At 47.0% G+C, this 20,435-nt stretch overlaps 1 protein-coding gene across 1 annotated transcript in view; it reads left to right on the top strand.

Annotated features, from left to right (window-relative positions):
* CASQ2 (calsequestrin 2) overlaps window positions 1-20,435 on the top strand; it is a 50,976-nt gene that overhangs the window by 19,111 nt on the left and 11,430 nt on the right. Inside the window, exons 4-7 of the mRNA XM_006261474.4 lie at window positions 3,262-3,373; window positions 5,101-5,174; window positions 8,322-8,452; window positions 12,151-12,196. Of these exons, the coding sequence (XP_006261536.1) occupies window positions 3,262-3,373; window positions 5,101-5,174; window positions 8,322-8,452; window positions 12,151-12,196 (363 nt within the window). The remainder of the gene's footprint in view (window positions 1-3,261; window positions 3,374-5,100; window positions 5,175-8,321; window positions 8,453-12,150; window positions 12,197-20,435) is intronic.

Here is a 20,435-nt window from a genome sequence, read left to right as displayed (position 1 = left end):
GATCGTCTTGCTTTGTGCCCGAAGGATCGTTTCCTTTAGGCACAGCCACCCTTCTTGGGCTCCCATCCCATCAAAACTCCTACTCTGCAGTGCTTCCTTGACTAATCGCCTGAGTGCATTGAGATCAGCTTTCCTAAAGTCTAGCACTTTCACCCTACTAGTTACCTTACCCACTCGCCGTCTTATGTTGAATTCTATTATAAGGTGATCACTGTCTCCCAAATGACTACCGATCTGGAGGTCCCCTATCATGTCATCTCCCGTTGCCAATACCAGATCCAGTATGGCATTCCCCCTAGTGGGACCATGCACCTCCTGTGTCAGGTGGAGGTCCTCTACACAGGTTAGAAACCTGCGTGAGCAATGGGACCTTGTTGTCTGCGTCTCCCAGCAGATGTCTGGGTAGTTTAGGTCCCCCATGACTACCGCCTCTTTAGCTTTTATGGTCTCCGAGAGTTGCCTCAGGAGCCCCGCATCTATTTCTTCCCCTTGGTGTGGGGGTCTGTAGCAGACCCCTACCACCAAATCCCTTTCTCCTTGCCCCCCATGTAGCCTAACCCACAATCCTTCTACTTCCTCAACCTCGGATTCTGTCTTGATGAGGGTTGATGTATATTGCTCACTGACATAAAGTGCAACCCCCCCCCCTTTCTTCCCCAACCTGTCCTTTCTATACAATCTATAGCCCTCAATATGTACCGCCCAGTCATGGGATGAATCCCACCAGGTCTCTGTTAGCCCCACTAAGTCATAGGTGTTTAGTGCAAGCAGGAGCGCTAGTTCATCCTGCTTGTTCCCCATGCTCCTAGCATTAGTATATAGGCACTTGAGCCCTGCGACTGGTGCCTTTGCTGCCCCCCCGCTCCGAGTCCCATGGGGCCCATTGTTTCTTACCTTCTTGTTTCTTACCTGTTCTGTAGTGCTGGCCTCCCCATGGCTTTCAGGCTTAGAGCCTGTGCTCAACACAGTATTGGCATTTGCTGCAAAATACAGAAATCATGTCACTCACCCAGCTGACTTTCTGTATGTTTTCCCTCTCATCATTGGAGGGGCATGAGAATGAAACAGGATCACTGATTTAGAGAAGGACTACCTTGGCCCATTGTACTCTGAAGAATTCACAGGGCTTTACTAAGCTTGGTGATTATCATTATCTGCTTTTTGTAGCTGGAAAAACAGAGGCATACAATGGTTTTATAGCAGCCCTAAGCTCACCAGTGGAGGCAGTGAGGCAACTCGCATCTCCAAATGTATTACTCTACTAGATCATTTGATTTCACCCAAGAAGATTTCAGATCCTGATGTTTGACACCACCTGAAGTGAGACTCCTCTTACCTGTGACTTCATAATCCTCTTAATCGTTTTGTCACAGACAAGAGGCGCCTGACCTCAGAGGGGGAAATGATTGAGCAGCAGACTGGGGGAGACTTTTAAGATAGAACTGTAGTGGGCATATGGGTTTAGTTTTCTGGGATAGTGGGAATAACTGCATCTCAACTTAAAAAACAGAGTAGGTGAGATGACGAGTTGGTGGCAAAGATATGGAGCAGGGCTTAATTTCTAACAGTATATCCTAGTATAACTCCCTGGACTATCGTGGTGCTCCTTTCAACTGATGCTTGTGTAAAAGAAAGACAAGACTCATGGCCACAGCATGTTTATCCCACGGACCCCTGCCGCATGCATACTGGGGTCCTGGGTCAACACAGACACACTAAGAGAGTCATTGCATCCTGGCCTCCCACCAGCCTCCTGCTTCTGGTTTTACTCAGGGCTGGAGTCAGAGGAGGGGAAGTGTCTCTCCAGGATCCCATCTCTGAGCCTGTAATGTATTCGTGGCAACATACAGCAGAGATTGTAGTCATCAGCTGAACCTCATTCAAGGAGCTTTAGGGAAAGAAGCCAGGACCTCCCCTGTAGCACACAAGCCCCAGCTGCCATGACAGGGTTTGTGTTCTCTGTAGGCCAGCCGCTAGGGGGCAACTCTGTCACAAGCACTTGAGCATTGCAAACCTGGATTTCTACCTACGGGAAGGCCAGAGCCGCACATGCTGAGCATACAGGACTTGTTTATCATGCAGCCCAAGTCACTCTGGGTGAGGACTTGTTTGCTGTATTTTGTTGTGTGCATATAAATCATATTGGGTGACAAAAGAAAGAGAACAAAGACTTTTCTCTTCTCTCAGGAGGGAAAATCCAAAACAAACTAGGGACAAGAAACACAGAAATTATGCAGTGCATAAGCAGAAAGGGCTCTCAGGAAAAATGGGCTCGATTCTCCCTTCTGGACATGGCTTGTACACTGGTTTAATTCCCCTGGGACCATTGAAGCCACTTGTGACGTAGGCTGGTGTCACTGGCAGAAGAGTCGCACCAAATTTGCTCAAGAAGACACGAGGTTGGGGCCTGCACAGTTTTGAGCCTGGGCCCCATTTCCCCACCAAAGCCTGGACAAGTTTGCAGCCAAAGCGCTAGTTTAACTCATTTTACAGACAGGTGTCAGCCACAAAGATCCAGATCCATGCTCTTCAGGAGTCTCTGGGCGAGTCTGGCCTCAGCCCTGCTCACCTTTTACATCTCCCTGGCATCTAGCATCTGTGGCTTGCTTGTAACATCTTCTCCTCTCAAATGCAAACATCTAGAACTCTTGGATCCCAAATGATACTTTTTATTAGACCAACTGAGAAATTGCAAAAAAGAATCTTTTTCTGCAAGCTTTCAGGCTCATCCCCTCTCAAATGGCATTTGAGAACAAAGATATTAATCACACAAAAGCCACTCAAGCCACCACTATTCCAGCCCCTCTCAGTTGCTAATTTCCTCTCTGTCCCAACACAAAGTGCCCTGCCACACTGGCCTTTAACTCTGATCTCCCCCACAGCAGGTTTTTGGGTATCCTTAGAGCTGCTGGTTGCTCTTGCTGCCTTCACGCAAATGACCCAGCACTTTCCCAGCTCTCTCACCCTCCTGCCACCCACTGGCTGGGCTCTGGACTACAGAAGGGGACTATACCCCACTGCCAACTTCCCCCCCAAACAGCCTTCTACCCTTCCCTACTGGCAGCTTCCTCTGAGAGTGTCCCAGCTATTCCACCTCTGCTGGCTTCCTGTCTTGGGGCTGAGTTGGGAACTTGGAGTAGGGTTTTGGTAAGGGAAAGCAGGCTGAAATCTTCCCCCCGCCCTCCGCCCCAGTTCACACAGCCTGTCAGAGGTCAGTGCTGCCAGGTGTGGGTTTTCTTTAAGCTATGTTTGTTGTGGCAGCTGCTGGAGGACCCGGTGGAGATCATCAACAGCAAGCTGGAGCTCCAGGCCTTTGACCGCATTGAGGAGGAAATCAAACTCATTGGCTACTTCAAAGGAGAAGACACTGAACGTGAGACAGACCTGCTTCTTGGTCTAGATGGGCTTTGGGAAGGGGACAGCGGGATTCTTGACTGGGGGTTGTAAGGAGTTGTAGTCTCAAGGGCTCTCCCAGCTGGGAGGTTGGGGGTTTCCATTGTCAGTTGAATCCCTTCACATACCAAATAGAGATCAACTCTGTAGCTAAAGCATAAATCCCAGCTGTTGGGATTGTAGGAGCTGCAGTACAGAAACAGATTGTGGCCACATTTAGTCTGGTTTCCTAAGCCTTCCCTGCTGCACCCAAAGAGAGAGCAGTCCATCTAGTCCTGCACTGATCTCTAACAATGACCAATGCCAGATGTTTTCAAGGAAAATGTAAAATCCCTGTGATAAAGCACTTAAACACACAGTACTCACACCTGCGTGAGGAAGCTGCCCCATCTGGGAATTCAATACCAAAAGTGGTATAAAACAAACTCAGTGCACACAAGGAGAGCTTGCATGGTCCTTCCTGGCAAATGCTCAGGAACTCCCCAGAACCACAAACCCTAATGCAGCTGAACAGGACAGTTCAGCTGAAATTGTATTTCCTGGATGAACATCTCTGTGTTTAATAAGAAGTTGTTACCTGGGAAAACAGCAGTACATACAGCAGCTTTGATGAGAGAAGCTGCATTGCAACACTACAGACTAGGATCTGTAGTTCCTATAGGGCCTACAGGCATAAAATGACTCTGGTAAATCTTGGTTGTGTTAGAACAGGGGTGGGCAATTGTTTTGGGCAGAGGGCTCCTTACTGAGTTTTGGCAAGCTATCGAGGGCTGCATGATAGGCAGCCAGGGGCAGATAAATATTAATTTTCTAAATTTTTTGGGGGCCCTGCAGGCCAGATAGAATGGCCTGGTGGGCCACATCCGGCCCATGGACCGCATTTTGCCCACCCCTGTGTTAGAATGATGTTGAAGCTGTGATGGTCCAGGAATTATTCAAGAGGAAAGGGTTTCTTAGGGAGAGGTCTTTCATTAGATCAACTGCATAGTTAGGGGAGAGTTAGACTAGGGGTTAGCAGCGTATTTGGGCAGATTGCCAAAAACACCCGCAACCTTGACTTTTAAGGTGTTGGTATGCCAGGGACAAATGGTAGGAGAGCCACAAGGGGCCCGATCCTTGTTGTGGCAGTGCAACTCTGGGCCCTTCCACACCATCCACCCTGTGGTGCGTGTGCCAAGCAAAATGCCTTTGCATGCCACATTCTGAAACATGTGCCAGGGGTAGCCTACCCCTAACTTAAACAATATTTCAAATGCAAGACATTCTTCATCAGGTCTGGTAAATTGTGCACATCTGTATAAACTGTAACTCATTCAAGATCTATTTTTAAGTCACTTGAAGTTAGAAATGCCTCAGTATTGTTATCTGCAGCAGATCCTGATAGTAGAACTTTGAATTGCCTAGAACCTCCTGTATGAGAATCTCAGCATGCCCCACAAATATGACGAACCTTTGCTCTGCAGAGTAAGAATCATTCTCACAATTGTATAAACGAAGAGGCTGAGGCACAGAGCACTGAAAAGATTTGGACAAGACCACAACAGTTGACCCAAGAATAGATCCCAGGCTGCATGACCTCAAGGCCTTTGTCTTAAACATTACACCAACCTTCCTCCAATGGCACTCAGACCCCTGACAAGTCCCACATGGTCAGACACTTTTAGATTTTTTCCTGTAATTCCCTTTCTGATCTGTTTCCTCTTTTAGATTACAAGGCATTTGAAGAAGCAGCTGAGCACTTCCAGCCATATGTAAAGTTCTTTGCTACCTTTGACAAAGGGGTAAGTCTCCAGAGACCCCTCTTGAGAGTCCACACTGTCCCATGTGTTTAGCTGAGAGCTCAAGTCCGGGCTAGCAAGGGAGCTGAAATGCAAAGCAATTACATAAAACAAACTCACTGCACATGCAAGGGTAGCTTCCATAGTTCTGCTTGGAGAAGGGCCTCCAACTGGGAAATTAAGATAGTAATGACTACCAGGGTTGCCAACCCAAGCAAATTTTTTACTGACAATCTGCAAACTTCTTACTGGTGGTCAAACTTTTGTACAGACACATGTCTTTACTGATATATGTTTTACAGGATGCAAATGTAACTCTTCTGTAAGGTGCTCCCCTATTCCCAGCCCCCAGTTAGAAGGGCTGGATTCAAATCTAGGGGGTTTAACACTAACCATAGTAAAAAAGTAAAAAAGCATTTGGTTGTCAGTAAAAAGTTTGCAGTAAAAAAAATTCTCAAGTTGGCAGCTCTGATCGACTGCAGCAATACTTTTACACTGTGCTGCCCCTCCCCACCCTCATACCCTGATACTCCTGACTATACCCCACATCATGCTGCTCTCACCCAGCCTACCCCCCAGCCATAATCCTGCCAGACCTACTCCCCACATCCTAGCATGGACCCCCAAAAGAAGACTACCAGTGACCCAGCAGTATTACAGAAATCCTGAATGTAGCAGGAGCAGCAGAACTTGGGTGAGAGAATGCTCCCTGAAGGGTGCTATGCTTTCACTCAGGCACCAGATGCAGCTGCTGAGCTCTGTCAATCAGAGCTTTTAGTTAAACGGTGACTGCTTAGTGTTTTTCCTGATGGTGAAAGTTTTTTTACTGACTCTACTGACAGCCATTTGTAGCCTAATTTTTTTACTGACAGTTGGCAATCTTGGTGACTACCCACCCCTCTGAGAACTGCTCAATGTTGATAAAGGGCCCATAGAGACATGTGGATGGAAAAGATTATATAATACAAAGAAATGCTGGGCTTGTTACAAAGCCTCACGGCACTACAATATACACTAGTCTTTGCAATATCTACATTTAAAATCTAATCTATTGCCAGGTTCAACATCCAGAGCCTGATTTTGAATGATTTCAAGTTCAGAGCTGCTTGTCTGGCCTGAGTTTGGGTCTGGCTGTTACTTAGAGAGAAAGGCCATTATCACAATTCAGATGCAGAGCTTGGTTTTGCAAGTTCACCAACCAAGTCTGAAGTACTTATTTTCTGGGTCTTGGGTTTAGGCCTTACTCTGACTCAGGCCATTGCTGTCAAAAGCAGCAGTTGTTTGCAAGGGTTGGTCTACGTATCTGACAGATACTCTACTAAGGGCGTCTTTACATTTACTCTGGGCTGGGGGAGAGCAGGGATGGTTTAACTAAAGCTCATTTGATGAGTTTTAGTTAAAGCAGTGGTTGTCAACCGGGGGTATGTGAACCCTCAGGGGTAATTAAAAAGATCCTAGGGGGTACTCAGGTATAATGTGGCTGATAAATGCTGCATGTGTGCGCACAGCTGCAGCGCAGCATGCAGGCGGCCAGGAGAGCAGCCAGGTCCAGCTGGTAAATATGTTGTGAGGGAAGGGGCCAGGGCACCGGGAGGGGGCAGCTTGAGGCCCCAGCGGTGGGGGAGGGAGTGAGGCTGGGGCAGGAGCTGCCCAGCCGTGGCAAAGCACCGGACTGAGCTGCATGGGAAGCAGTTCCCACCGCTGTGCACACCCCAAGAGGTCATGGGGGGCATATGCCCCCAGATCTGCACAGGACACGGCAGGATGCTACTGCAGGCTGGGTCAGGCTCTTCCCGGAGGGGGCTGGGCCAGGTTGTGCTCTGGGTGAGCAGTGACGGTGCTAGGAGAGGCCTATGAGAGGGGCTATAGTGCCCCCCAATAGTGCCTTCTCAGTGCCGCTGCTACCTGCTGTCAGCACAGCCCAGCCCAGCCACTGTTGGGGACAGCCCAGTGCCAGCCCCAGCCAACAGCTGCAGCCCGCCCCACCCCACATGCAGTTCTGGGGGCACATGCCCCCTGTGCCCTTTCAGGGGTGCACTTGGAGGCGGGAGCCAAGGTAGAGCCTGGGATGGAGCCATGGCTCATCTTAGGGGTGGGGGGAGGTGGCTCCTGCCACTGCACGCACCCCAGGAGGGTACGGGGGTGTGTGCCCCCAGATCTGTGTGGGGCAGGATGGAATATCACTGCGGGTTATTCCCAGCGGGGGCTGGGCTGGGCTGGGCTGTGCTCAGGGCAGGCAGCAGTGGCACTGGGAGGAGGCTATGTGGGGGGCTGAAGCCACCCCAAAATTTGCTGTTGCCCCCCCCATAACCTCCCCTCCCAGCACCGCCACCGCCCACCCTGAGCGCAGCGCAGCCCAGCCCCCACCGTGAACAGCCTGACAGTGGCCCTAGCCCACAGTGGCAGCCCAGCCCTCCCCAACGCAGATTCGGGGGCGCACCCCCCCACCCCCGTGCCCTCCTCGGGGTGTGCATAGCTGCAGAAGCCACCCCCCATGCAGCTCAGCCCTGTGCCCCGCCCTGGCTGGGCAACCCCTGCCTCTGCCGCAGCCCCACTCTCTCCCCCACTGCTGGGCCAGCCTGCCCTTGCCACGTGGGCAGATCTGGGGGCACACACCCCCATGGTCTCCCGGGCTGCGTGCAGCAGCGGGAGCCACCACTGCCTCTCCACACCCTCCAGACAAGACACGTGTGGCTCTGTTCCCCATTCTGCCCTGGCTGTGAAGCCCCAGCCCCACTCCTTCCCTCACCACCAGGGCCTTGATTCCCCCCCACCCCCCTCCACCACCCCTTAAAAACAAGAAAAAATTATAAAGAGGTACCTGAGCTGGAACTTTGAGAGAGAAGGGGTACACTAGTTAAAAAAGGTTGAAAACCCTTGGGTTAAAGCACCCCCGCCACCATTTTGAAGCATAGGAAAGCTGAATATATGTGGCACTGAGGCTGCTGGATCATGATAATTAGCATGCTCCAGCATGCTCAATTAATTGAATCTGCTCCAATGCACATGTCAGAGCAGGTATTGGCCATATGTGTAGGTGCCCTAAGTGTGCTCAGGCCTATTGCTCTGCCATGAGGAAGATGTGTAGAGGCTTCTGATGGGCAGAGGCATTTTGTACTTACACCCTCATAACATATGTGATTAAAACAGGTTGCAAAGAAGCTTGGTCTGAAGCTGAATGAAGTAGATTTCTACGAGCCATTTATGGATGAGCCAGTACATGTCCCTGACAAACCTTACTCGGAAGAAGAGCTAGTCGAATTTGTGAACGAGCATAAAAGGTACAAAGACTGCTGTTCCAGGGCTGAGCCATTCAGGCCATCAGCACTGGACTAAGAAGCCTGTCACCTCAAGTTGCAAGGCCACTGCAACCAGTTCAATATAGATCGGGGCGAGCAATTATTTTGGGTAGAGGCCTGCTTACTGAGTTTCAGCAAGCCATTGAGGGCTGCATGACAGGCAGCCCAGGGCAGATTAATATTAATTTTCTAAATTTTTTATGGGCTCCACAGGCTGGATAGAATGGCCTGGCAGGCCACATCCAGCCCCCGGGCTGCATTTTGCCCACCCCTGGTATAGATGAAGATTACTACCACCTGCCAGCCATTTGGTGGTTAATAAGACATTAAATGGGTGAGTCTCTGCTGCATCCCTAGCATACAAGTGTCTCCACCACAGTCGGCTTGGAGTAACACTGAGCTGAATTACAGACTGAAATGGAACTCAACTCCCCTTCCCAAATGCAGTCCTTCTCAATCAGAAGTAAGGCAAAGTCACTGTGTGGGGAAGCTTGTACTGTTCACACCAGACTTTTCTCTTTTTTTTTTAGCAATAAGGAGAGCACTATTCTCCAGGACTAACGAACTAGCATTCAAACTCAGTCCAACAAACTACCCCAAGCAATCCTGACTATAGTCTCCTCCCCATGCTGGAAGCGACCTATGCTGAGTTCAGACCACTAGAGTCAGTAGCAGGAGTAGATTTCAGGAACAACAGGATGTTTGTACAAGTGGGCCGTTGAAGCAAGCTAGTTCCTGCCTGCTATACTGGGCTTGGTCCAGAAGGGCGGTAAACACCCAGAATTTTCTGACTGAGTCAATTGGAGCTGGCTCCATGCTTTCAGGAACTGGGCAAAAACCCTAACAGCCCAAGACTCTGGATACATCTGCCTAATTCATTCTCATCTCAGAGCATGGGGTTAAATATATAGGTGTAGCTGCATATGGGGCACGGTGAATATATGTCCCTTTAAGAGTGCAGTGTAATGAGCTCGCATAAGACATCTCCCAGCAATAACATGATTGCCTCTCCCAACTGTTCTGCTTATCCAGTATTAATCCAATAGGATGTCAGGAGCTAAAACAAGATTCAAGAAAAATACAGTCCCCAATTGTATTGTAGGGTTAGATATGGGATTAGACTGGTACTTTTTACTCACACCCTTACAGTTGAACTCACTGTTAAGCTTAGAGGCTTGAAGGACTTTCTCCTTGAAACTGTGAGCAGAAGAGCTGGGGGTGGGTTTCAGTTTCCTCTCAGGTGGGCCTATCCCTATTGCTGGTGTCCTACATTTCCTGAAGAGAGGCAACGTGGAAGGTTGATATCAGGTCTTCCTTTCTTTTTCTCCAAGTCCTTCTCTTCAAGCAGCAGAAATAGGAATAGGAGGCAGAAATCACTGAGCCAAATGCCAGGCTTGGAAAGAAGATCTCTGTCTGCTCTTACCCATGAACAGTGGAAATGCAACAGGAAAAAAGATCTCTGGACCTCACAGATTTCAAGATGACGGGACAGGTTTGGTAGGAGAGAGGGGGAAACCAATAAACCATGGATTCTATCTGTACCAAGAACCAAAAGGGAAAAAGGAGGAGATTCTCCTCACATCAGGTGTCTGTAAAAACCCAAGCCATGGAGGTCCTGTCAGCTAAGGGGTCTTACAACTATGCAAGACACAGCCTACAGGAGACTTCACCTGGAAATGGAGATGAGCAGGACTGTATGAAACATTAGGTTAAATTAGCAGTAGAATTCTATTTCCCTTTCCATAGCTGAGGACCCTAGGGTGCCTATGTCTTGGCAACAGATGGAGTATCAAAGTCCTCCTCTCTACCACAGGCCCTCTGATACTCTCCCAGCTGAAGACCTATTTCCCACTCCACTAAAGAACAAAACCCTCCTAGCTTGCAGTCTTTTGACCCCTCACAAATGCTCTAACTTTGCCTCACCTCCTTTTTTTTTAGGGGTGTCATGTCATAGGGAAAATCTCTCAAATATACAGAAGCATCCAACACTTATTTTTATAGTTTTCATAAATTTCTAGAGTCGAAAGGGACCTGGTAGATCATCGGGTCCGACCCCCTGCTCCAGGCAGGAAAGAGTGCTGGGGTTAGGTAATCCCAGACAGATGCCTGTCTAATCTCCTCTTGAACATCACCAGGGTAGGGGAAAGCACCATCTCCCTTGGGAGCCCATTCCATATTTTGGTGACCCTTACCATAAATAATTTCTTCCTTATGTCCAATTTTGTGTGCTTAAAAACCCTTCCTTTGAGGCTTCTCCTTCATCTCCTAGCCCAGCTTCATCATCTTACTTTGCCCCACGAACTAGCAAAATCACAACTTTCTTCACTAGTGCATGGTGTCACTATTCCACTGAAGCACTGAAAGAAAGGGCGAACTGGACTCAAAAATTTAAGTGTATGTTTAAACCCCAACAAAAACAGGGCAGAGAATCAGAAAGAGCCTCTACTAAATTTGAGTACAATTTCTAGGCAACCCCCCCTTCCATTACACATAAATGTGTGGGGGCCCAAAGAAGGCTATTCAGCCTCAAATGCACAAACTCCACAGAGTCATGACTAAGCCTCACAATGTACCCGTGAGACACAGCAGGGAAGTATGGCCTCCACTGAAAGGACCAGGAAACTGTGGTAGGGAGCAGTGAAGAAGCTTAGCAGTGAAGAAGCTTAGCCAAGATCAGACAGCAGATTAGTGCAAAGCTGAGAACAAATGCCAGGAATCTTCATAGCCAGTCTTCATATGATTTCATAGTTTCTAGAGAAGATCCTTGTGTATTTCTATGCATTAAACTGGGAGCAGAATTTGATCCAGCGAGCCATAACTGCTAGCTATGTCCTCACTTTCACATCTCTGACCTTCCTAGTCCTGAGCAGGTAAGTGTCAGAATACCAAAAGAAGAGCAAAATCTGCATAACGGCACTGGTATAGTGGTATGTACAACATTATGGGACACTATGTTCTCCCAGGCTAGTTTCACAGCACAGGGTCGTTCTGAGGTTTGCATAAGCATTGACTGCTTATCTGAATCTAACCTCTCAGTTCTTTGGGAATTCTCATAGAGGTAGACTGGGCCAAATTCTGCTCTCAGTTATTTAAAAAAAATCTCACACCAGCAGAACTAAAGAGGGAATGAGGCCCATTGGTGAACCCAGGTCTGAGGCTTGTCACCTTATACTTTGTCTTCTTAAAAATGTAATGGGCTAAATTAGCTACATGCAAAAGGGACAAACTGTGGTATCTAGAACCAACTCTCCTGAACATCCTAAAACTTAATGGCATCCTGAATGTCACTCTCTGAAAAAGTGATGTTGTAGCATGATGGTCCAGAAATGATGTGAGGCAAGGATTTCTTAGGGTGAGATCTTTTATTGGACCAACTATGTATTCTTCCTCAGGAGAATGTCTTACATTCAAACGACTGTCTAACTTTATCCCAACTACATAGTTGGTCCAATAAAAGATCTCACCCTAAGAAATCCTTGCCACTGTCTGAAAAACACAGCCACAGTGACCTCAGCAGGGTGGTGTCAGTATAAATGACAAGAGAGTTTGACACAACAGGTGCCTTCTGCCCACACCCAGAGCAAAAGGGGCTAGGGAGGTAACCCAGGCCTTCTCCACTGGCACACAAGACATGAATATTCTGCCTGCATCTGATGATAAGGATCCTTTGTTCTTTTCAGAGCCACCCTGAGGAAGCTGCGTCCAGAAGACATGTTCGAGACCTGGGTAAGTACATAAAGGCAGGGAAGGTATCAATCTTCTGAAGCCTCTGGCTTTCAGCCTGCTACATGACAGCTCCAAGCTGATCCTGCAGCAACATTTTTCCCAGAACCTTTTGCTGGGCTTACAGATTCACTGGGCACATTATGCAGCAGGGAGAGCTTCATGCTCACCTTCCAGCATCTAAGTCTAAATGGTATGTAGAAGAGCTTTGCTGCATAGAAACAGATGGTTGGCTGAGGCCTTGATCAGATAAAGGATAATAAATGCATAATGGTGAGAAGAGATATAAAATGTAGTAAAACAATATTAATGGCAGGAACTCAAGTGTTCCCATATAAGCTGTTCACAGGTCATTCTGGGTTAGACAAGCAGTTCTTCAAGCCGTATAAACAATTAAACTGCCATTTCTACAGTATGGAAGAGGAAAGGCTATTCTCAGGCCTGAGCTGGTTCAAGTCATAACTCTGATTGAGCCTCTAGCAGCAACTGCAATACAGTTATATTATACATCCTTGAGGAAGGAATTGTCTATTCAGCCACATTTTGCAGTGCAGGTGAGTCAGTCATGCAGTGTTGTTTCCAGATGCTATAAAGAACTTGAACGTTGTGAACTGTGATGTGTTACAGTCAAATACACCATTTGAAATTCAGGTTGGCATGGTTAGTTAGGTCTCTCACATCAGCAACAGAGCAACTATACCTTGATTGTAAGAGCTGTAGTATGACTAAGCTGCAGTTGACAGGTTTTGAAGAAGTTAACTGCTGATTTGAAATATAAGAACACAGGCAAGAATTTCATACTCTGTCCTTCAACAAGAGAAAAAGAAGATCAGGGAAATTGTGGGTCCCTTCCTGAATGGGGGAGGCAACCTAGTGACAGAGGATACAGAAAAGGCTGAAGTGCTCCACGCCTTTTTTACCTCAGTCTTCATAGGCAAGGTCAGCTACCAGATTACTGCACCTGGCAGCACAGTTTGGAGAGGAGGTGAGCAGCCAACACAGACAGAAGAACAGGTTAGGGACTATTTAGAAAACCTGGATGTGTAAAAGTCCATCAGGCCAGATGCAAGGCACCCAAGGCTGCTGAGGGAGTTGGCCAATGTGACTGCAGAGCTGCTGGCCATTATTTTTTAAACTTGTGGTGGTTGGGAAAAGTCCTGGATGATTCGAAAAGGGCAGATATGATGCCCATCTTTAAGAAAGGGAAGAAAGAGGATCCAGGGAACTACAGACTGGTCAGCCTCACCTCAGTCCCTGGAAAAATCATGGAGCAGGCGCAAAAGGAATCTATTTCTAAACACTTTGAGGAGAAGGTGATTAAGAACAGTCAGCATGGATTCACCAAGGGCAAGTCATGCCTTATTAACCTGCTTGCCTTCTATGATGAGATGACTGGCTCTGTGGATGCAGGAGACCAGTAGATGTGATATACCTCAGCTTTAGCAAGGCTTTTGATACGATCTCCCACAGCATTCTCACAGGCAAGCTAAGGAAGTAAGGGCTGGATGAATGGACTGTAAGGTGGATAGAAAAATGGCTGGATCATCAGGCTCAGATGTTAGTAGTCAATGGCTCAATGTCTGGCAACTGGTATCAAGTGGAGTGTCCCAGGCATTGGCGACACATAGGGGGTGTATACAGGTGCATGTGCACCCCCTGAGCTTGGCAGTGCACCCCCTGCAAAAAGCACCGCCAACACTGCCGGCAGCGTCTGTGGGCAGTCCCCAATCACCGCTGGCCACTGCTGATCCTGCCAGCACCATCTGTGGGTGGTTGCTGACCGCTGGTCAATGCTTGCCACCCCTCCATTCCCCTGCTGCCAACACCACTGCAGCCGCCTGCAGGAGCTCCCCGCTCACCACCACCACACCCCTGCCGCTGACACTGTCATCGCTGCCTGCAGGCGGTCACCCTGACCCCCCAGCCTCTGGGGGCACATGGTGTTCATGGTCCCAGGGGTCAGTCCTGGGGCCAGTTTTCTTCAGTATTTTCATCAATGACAAGGAAGATGGCATAGAGTGCATCCTCAGCAAGTTTGCAGATGACAGTGAGTGGGGTAGGGTTAGGATTCAGAGAGACCTAGAGAAATTGGAGGATTGCATCAAAAGAAATCTCATGAGGTTCAATAAAGACAAGTGCAGAAGTCTTGCACTTAGGACAGAACAATCCCATGTACAGGCTGCAGAAAAGGACCTGGGGGTTACAGTCAACAATAAGCTGAATATGAGCCAACAGTGTGCCCTTGTTGCCAAGAAGGCTAATGGCATACTGGGCTGCATTGGTAGGAGTGTTGCCAGCAGATCAAAGGAAATGATTATTGCCCTCTATTCAGCAGTGGTGAGGCCACAGCTGGAGTACTGCGTCCAGTTGTGGGCCCCCCACTACAGAAAGGATGTGGACAAATTGGAGAGAGTCCAGCAGAGGGAAACAAAAATGGTTAGGGGGTTGGGGCAAATGATTTATGAGGAGAGGCTGATGAACCTGGGCTTATTTAGTCTGGAGAAGAGAAGACTGAGAGGGGACTTAGTAGCAGCCTTCAACTACCTGCAGGAAGGTTCCAAAGAGGATGGAGCTGGACTGTTCTCAGTGGTGGCAGATATCAGAACAAGGGGCAACAGTTTCAAGTTGCAGCAAGGGAAGTTTAGGTTAGATATCAGGAAATACTTTCTCACTTGGAGGGTAGTAAACACTGCAACAGGTTACCCAGAGAGGTGGTGAAATCTCCATCCTTGGAGCTTTTTAAGACCCGGCTAGGCAAAGCCCTGGCTGGGATGATCTAGTTGGGGCTGGTCCTGCTTTGAGCAGGGGGTCGGACCAGATGACCACTTGAGGTCCCTTCTAACCCTAATTTTCTATGATTCTATATACCTTGACTTTAGCAAGGCTTTTGATATGGTCTCTTGGGTTTAGGGGTTTTATTTATTGTTTAAATATAGTTTAGATATCCAGGCTGAAATACTGCATCTGCTGAAGTCAGTGGAAGTTTGGGGCCAGATTTCAATGTTGGTCTATTATTATTACCATACTAGCTGAAACCCGCAAAACATTTGTGATTAAATTTTTATGGCAAAAGTATTTCTTTAAATACAAGATTTTTAGTTATCCTTTGACTGAATACTTTAACGGAATCAACACTTCATACCCTCAAAAAGACTACATAAAGCTGTCCATGTGTAAATACAGGCTTAGGAATATAAATACATATTTTGTCAAAAGTCTGACCTTGTGACTTTATAGTCATAGAATAAGAGGTTCCTTGTACACATGAGGAAATTGCCCCTTTTAGTGGTCTAATTGCCCTTTTTAATGACTTAATTGCGTAACAGTGTACACATTCAGCAGCATGTTACAATTAAATTTTATAACAGTATACACATTCAGCAATGTACTTCAATTTAAATGACTTTTTTACATAATAAATTAAAATACATCCCATGTATTTTAGTTTGTTACATAACAAAGTACAGTAATATTCCTCATATATACAAGGGCCCTATCTGAAGAGGGTGGTGGGGACAATGCACAGGGCGCTGGAAGCCTGGGCATGCTCAGGGAAGCTCAGACTTGGTGGGTTTCCAGTGCCCCACGCACTGTCTCCACTGCCTCTGGCTGCCAGCACATCCAGCCACCCTCCTGCCACCTTCCTGGGGCAGCCATCCCATTCCCAGGCAGTCCCAGGTAGTGGAAAGGCCATAGGGACAGTGCACAGGGCACTGGAAGCCTGCCAAGCCCAAGCTCCCCTGAGCATGCCTGGGCTTCCAGAGTCCCATGCACTGTTGGATTCGGCAAGTGGTGCCTGTGAGTTGAGGCTGTACCTGTGCAGGTAGCACCCCACCTGGGCAGCCCCAGGGGGCACCGCCACTGCAGAGGGAAGCACCAGGCCTCCCTGCAGCTCAGGGGCTGAGTGACCCAGTGGCAGCTTGTACGGGCAGGCTCCGCCGAGGCAAAAAAACCCAAACAGCAATGGGCCTGATCTTTTATTTTTTTCTCCCAGAGCCTGCCTGCATTTACTTTGGAGCAAGCTGTTGGCAGGTTGCACAGCCCCTGAGCTGTGGGGGACTCCCGTGGTTCCCTCTGCAGTGGCGGCACCCCCCAGGCAGCACCCACCTGCTGGCACCCTGCCCGGGGCATCCCGGGGGATGCCAACGCTGCAGAGGGAAGCACCAGGGCAGCTCGCCCCCCAAACCGAGGGAGAGGCAGGCAGGCTCCAGGGGAAAAAAAAGTATTGGGCCGCTCACCTTTTTTTTACCTTCGGTAGAGCCTGCCCACTCCGGCCGGGGGCTCCAGTGCTTCATTCTAGCTCTGACTTGCCTGCATATCTGTTTGAAATGCCTCAGGATCTATAATAATAACATGCTTATTCTGTAAGTTCGGAGCACTCCAATTGGTTGTTTCAGTAAGCACTGTGATTGGCTGCCAAGACAGAATAAATGTCTCTGGACAGACAGAATAAGCCTATTACTATTATACATTTACTTGAATATAGAATGAGGTGTCATGTGTCGTCCCCCCCCCGCCCAGCAGTGAGAAAATAGCTCTTTGTCTTACAATTGCATACAAGGAACCTTATTAAATACATTGTCTATCATTGAACTGCTACCCATAGCAGAATGTGCTCAGGAATGGAAAACAACTATGAAGTTGATCAAAACACAGCCAGGACTGAGTATGACTCCAAAACATGTGAGCCATATTGGGCATATATACTGATGGGAACCATTTTTTTGTGGTCCTTAAAAAAAACCAGGGAGTTACTCCCCGAGGAGGGAAAAAACACTGGGCCTAAAGGTAGTACAATACCAGGCTGGCACTTAGAAAGACTGGAACAAGCTCCAAAATACTTCCCTGGTACGAAAAATGCTGAAGGAAACCTTTTTTTTTTTTACCCTTAGAGAAAAAAGGGCAGGTGTTTCCTCCACAAAAAAGTAGCACAGGCCCTGGAGATACTGCACTACTGGTCAGCCCTGCCAAAGATGCCAATAGGCACCTACTACAAGAATAAACCAATATAATCTATATAAAATGTATGGTAGTGCCCCATTATGCTCAGTCTCTTTTCCAAGTCATGGTGAGCAACTACACTGAATACATTTTGACCTTTTCTTCACTCCCACAGATGACATAAATGTCTGGGAAACATCACCTAGCTGGATCCCAAACAGTTCACCCAGAATCCCTCTATTGCCCCCTCTCTCAACCTGTCACATATGATTAGTGTGGCCTCACCCTCCATGAGGTGAAGCCGGACCAAGTTGCACTGAACTTCATCTGCATATATTTTTTTGGAGAATCCCAACGCTCATGACAAGACCACCCAGTTCCAGTCATGAATGGAGGGCTAATTAGCACATGAATCTTCTGTGAGGAGCATATCTGGAGTACACACACACATACTAAGCAGTGCTGAGCTATGGGGTAACCATGGCTTGAAATGCTGCTGTCTCTGCTGGGGCCCAGCCCAGTGAACTATATGGTAAATCTTGAGCCTTTTGGTTTTGAACTAATATCATGCATAGTTTGTACTTTATATAAGGAGATACAAAAGTTCTGCTTAAAAGTATGTTTGTGAAGTACCCCTACCAAGACCTGCGTCAACTTAAAAAAAAAGATAAAATGCATCAATTCATCTGTCATTTTTTTAATATATTTGCTCCTCATTTACATGTGCTTAGGGAAAGCAGCATCTGACAATAGGAGAGGAGAAAGGGCTACAAGGAGATGAAGTTGAGGGGACAGAGGGCAAGGTGGGCCATCTGACCCCCCAGATTTATTTTCCCTGATGTAGCAGTGTGGGGGGTGCACATCCAAGGCAAACATCCAATAATTAGATTCTATACTTGGAAAAATATAACAAATTTGTAAATTTCCCATATCTAGAATCTAATTATTAGGGGGGCATCTTATAATCAGGGTCATCTTATATTCAAGCAAATATGGTAAATATATTATAATTAGGCCTGGCAGAATTCCATTTTTATTTTTTATAATTTCAACATATAATATCTATGTTTATTTTTAAGCATTTATTTTGATTTTTATTGATTTAAATTTTCAGGATTTCATAAAATTATGGGTGTGGAGGCAAACAATTTATTTATGGCAAATGTAACTACTGTAGGACTGCTGCCAGGGACAGAGTTTACTGAGCAACAGAGCTGCCTCTGCTTATCTGTAGCTCCCACATTCATTTTGTCACTTCCTCTCCTTTTGTTCCCAGTCCTCTGGGGTTTCTGGGACTTGCAGTCCAAACTAAAGCCAGTATGGTTCTGCATGACTGCTCCCCCTGTCATCACCAGGGATCCTAGTTTTTTTTTTCTGATTTAAAAAAATCCCCAATTTTCAGTTAAGAACAAGTATCCCCAAATCCACCTTTTCCCATGATTTAAATGAAACGCCACTCTATATAAATCTATATATTAGTAAATCACAGGAAAATGTGGACTTGGGGTTATTTTTTTTAGCTGAACATTGGGGATTTTTTTAAATCAGAGAAAACCAGGATCCCCGGTCGTCACATGCTCTATCAGCCATCATTTTTCTTACATCCCCTTTCTATAAATTTCAATTATTAGCGATTGAAATATTTTTCATTGGTCTGTGAGTGTGCGGTGAGCTCAACATTTATAAACGTTTACCAATAAAAATTAAATCCTGCCAAGCCTAGTTATAATCATGAATCTTACGGAAAGCAAGGATTGTCAGATTACTAAAAAAGGCTTGAATACAGAATTTACATCCATTAAATCAGAAGATTTTATATGAAAGAAAACAGGACTAGATTCTGGTCTCAGTTACCCAGATGTAAATCCCGAATAACTGCAGTGATTTCAGTGGAGTTACTCCAGGTTTACGTCAGGGCCTCTGAGATTAGAATCTGCTCCCATTTGATCAGTGATTTTCAAACTTCCTGAAGTCATGGGACCCTGTCATTTCACTGCTTCTGCCGTGGATCACCTACCCCCGGGTCCACAAGCCTTGTGAGCTGACATGGAGCCAGGCAACCTGGCCTGGCAATGGTAACACACTGCCTCCTGGCCCACACTGCCATTACCCCCAATGTCCACGTGAACCCCGTGATGACCTGCCATGGAACCCCCAGATTTTGTGGAGCGCAGTTTGAAAACCTTGTCTAAAACAGCGATTCTTAACCTTTGTAAAACTCAAGGCACCCCCTTCATAAACACAAGGTACTCCTTTGAAAATGTCAGATATTAGTTTTCGCTTGATTTTTTACTACAGAAAAATAACAGAGCCATTCTTCTCTTGCAAAGAACTCAGAAGGCCCACAGCAGGTCAGAATGTGTTTAAGAATATGGATTCCTATGGGAAATCTCTGGGTTTATCTTGTGAATCATATTATTTCCATCCCTAACCATGTTAACATTGCTTGGCATCCGGCAGCACCCCTGGAAGTATCTCAGGGCACCTCCAAGTGTTGCAGCACCCTGACTGAGAATCACCAGACTAAGTTCTAAGATTTTGGTATTCCATCGAGATATGATCCTGCTCACAAATAACGAGGAAAAAGCAAAAGTGCAAGCTACGCAGCCTCTGATCTGATTCCTGCAGTAAATCTGTTCAAAGGGTCCCTGTGAAATTGCAATTTCCCCAAAGAAGCTAGCAAAAAGCCAGCACTCGCTATTGTTTTTAAAGATAATGTTTTCCACTTAATCTTTTAGCACTTTTTTTTGAGTTTTTCATAGTGGTTTTGTCACCTCTGGACTCAAAGGGGAAAAAAATTAGCATTTAGATGGGAGTTCTTTTCTCACATTAAAATCAATTGAAATGGAAACTGGGAATGACAGAGGGTGAGGAAGATGCAGTTCTTCCATGGGATAATTCTGAGGCTATATTCAGAGCAGGTACATGACAAACAGCCTGACAGACATGTCAGCCTTTGCCAACACCATTAACCAAGCTCCCACTTACAGCTCTCAGGCAGAAAACCATTCAAGTTCCTCTGGCTGTTCTCATATAAACCTCCTCCAGGTCTGTCAGAGACACTTCCCACCACTCCCATGCCTCCTGCAAGGACAATCCAATTTGAGTGCCCTTGCAGAGCCCCCAACCACACTTCTTATTTGGACCGCCTCACTTCACACATTACACAGAAGGCTGGGTTGGCTTATCTGATGCCACTGGTACCCCTCATCAACCCAGAAAGGGCACCTGTGAATGGGGTATAGCATGGTCTCAGCCCTACATTCTGGCTGCTGGCAGCACAGACACACTTGAAGAAGCT

This window comes from Alligator mississippiensis, chromosome 1 (assembly GCF_030867095.1).
Source record: "Alligator mississippiensis isolate rAllMis1 chromosome 1, rAllMis1, whole genome shotgun sequence".
Lineage (NCBI taxonomy): Eukaryota > Metazoa > Chordata > Crocodylia > Alligatoridae > Alligator > Alligator mississippiensis.
The sequence above is the reverse complement of the archived record's forward strand: the minus strand, read 5'-3'. Positions and strand labels throughout refer to the sequence as shown.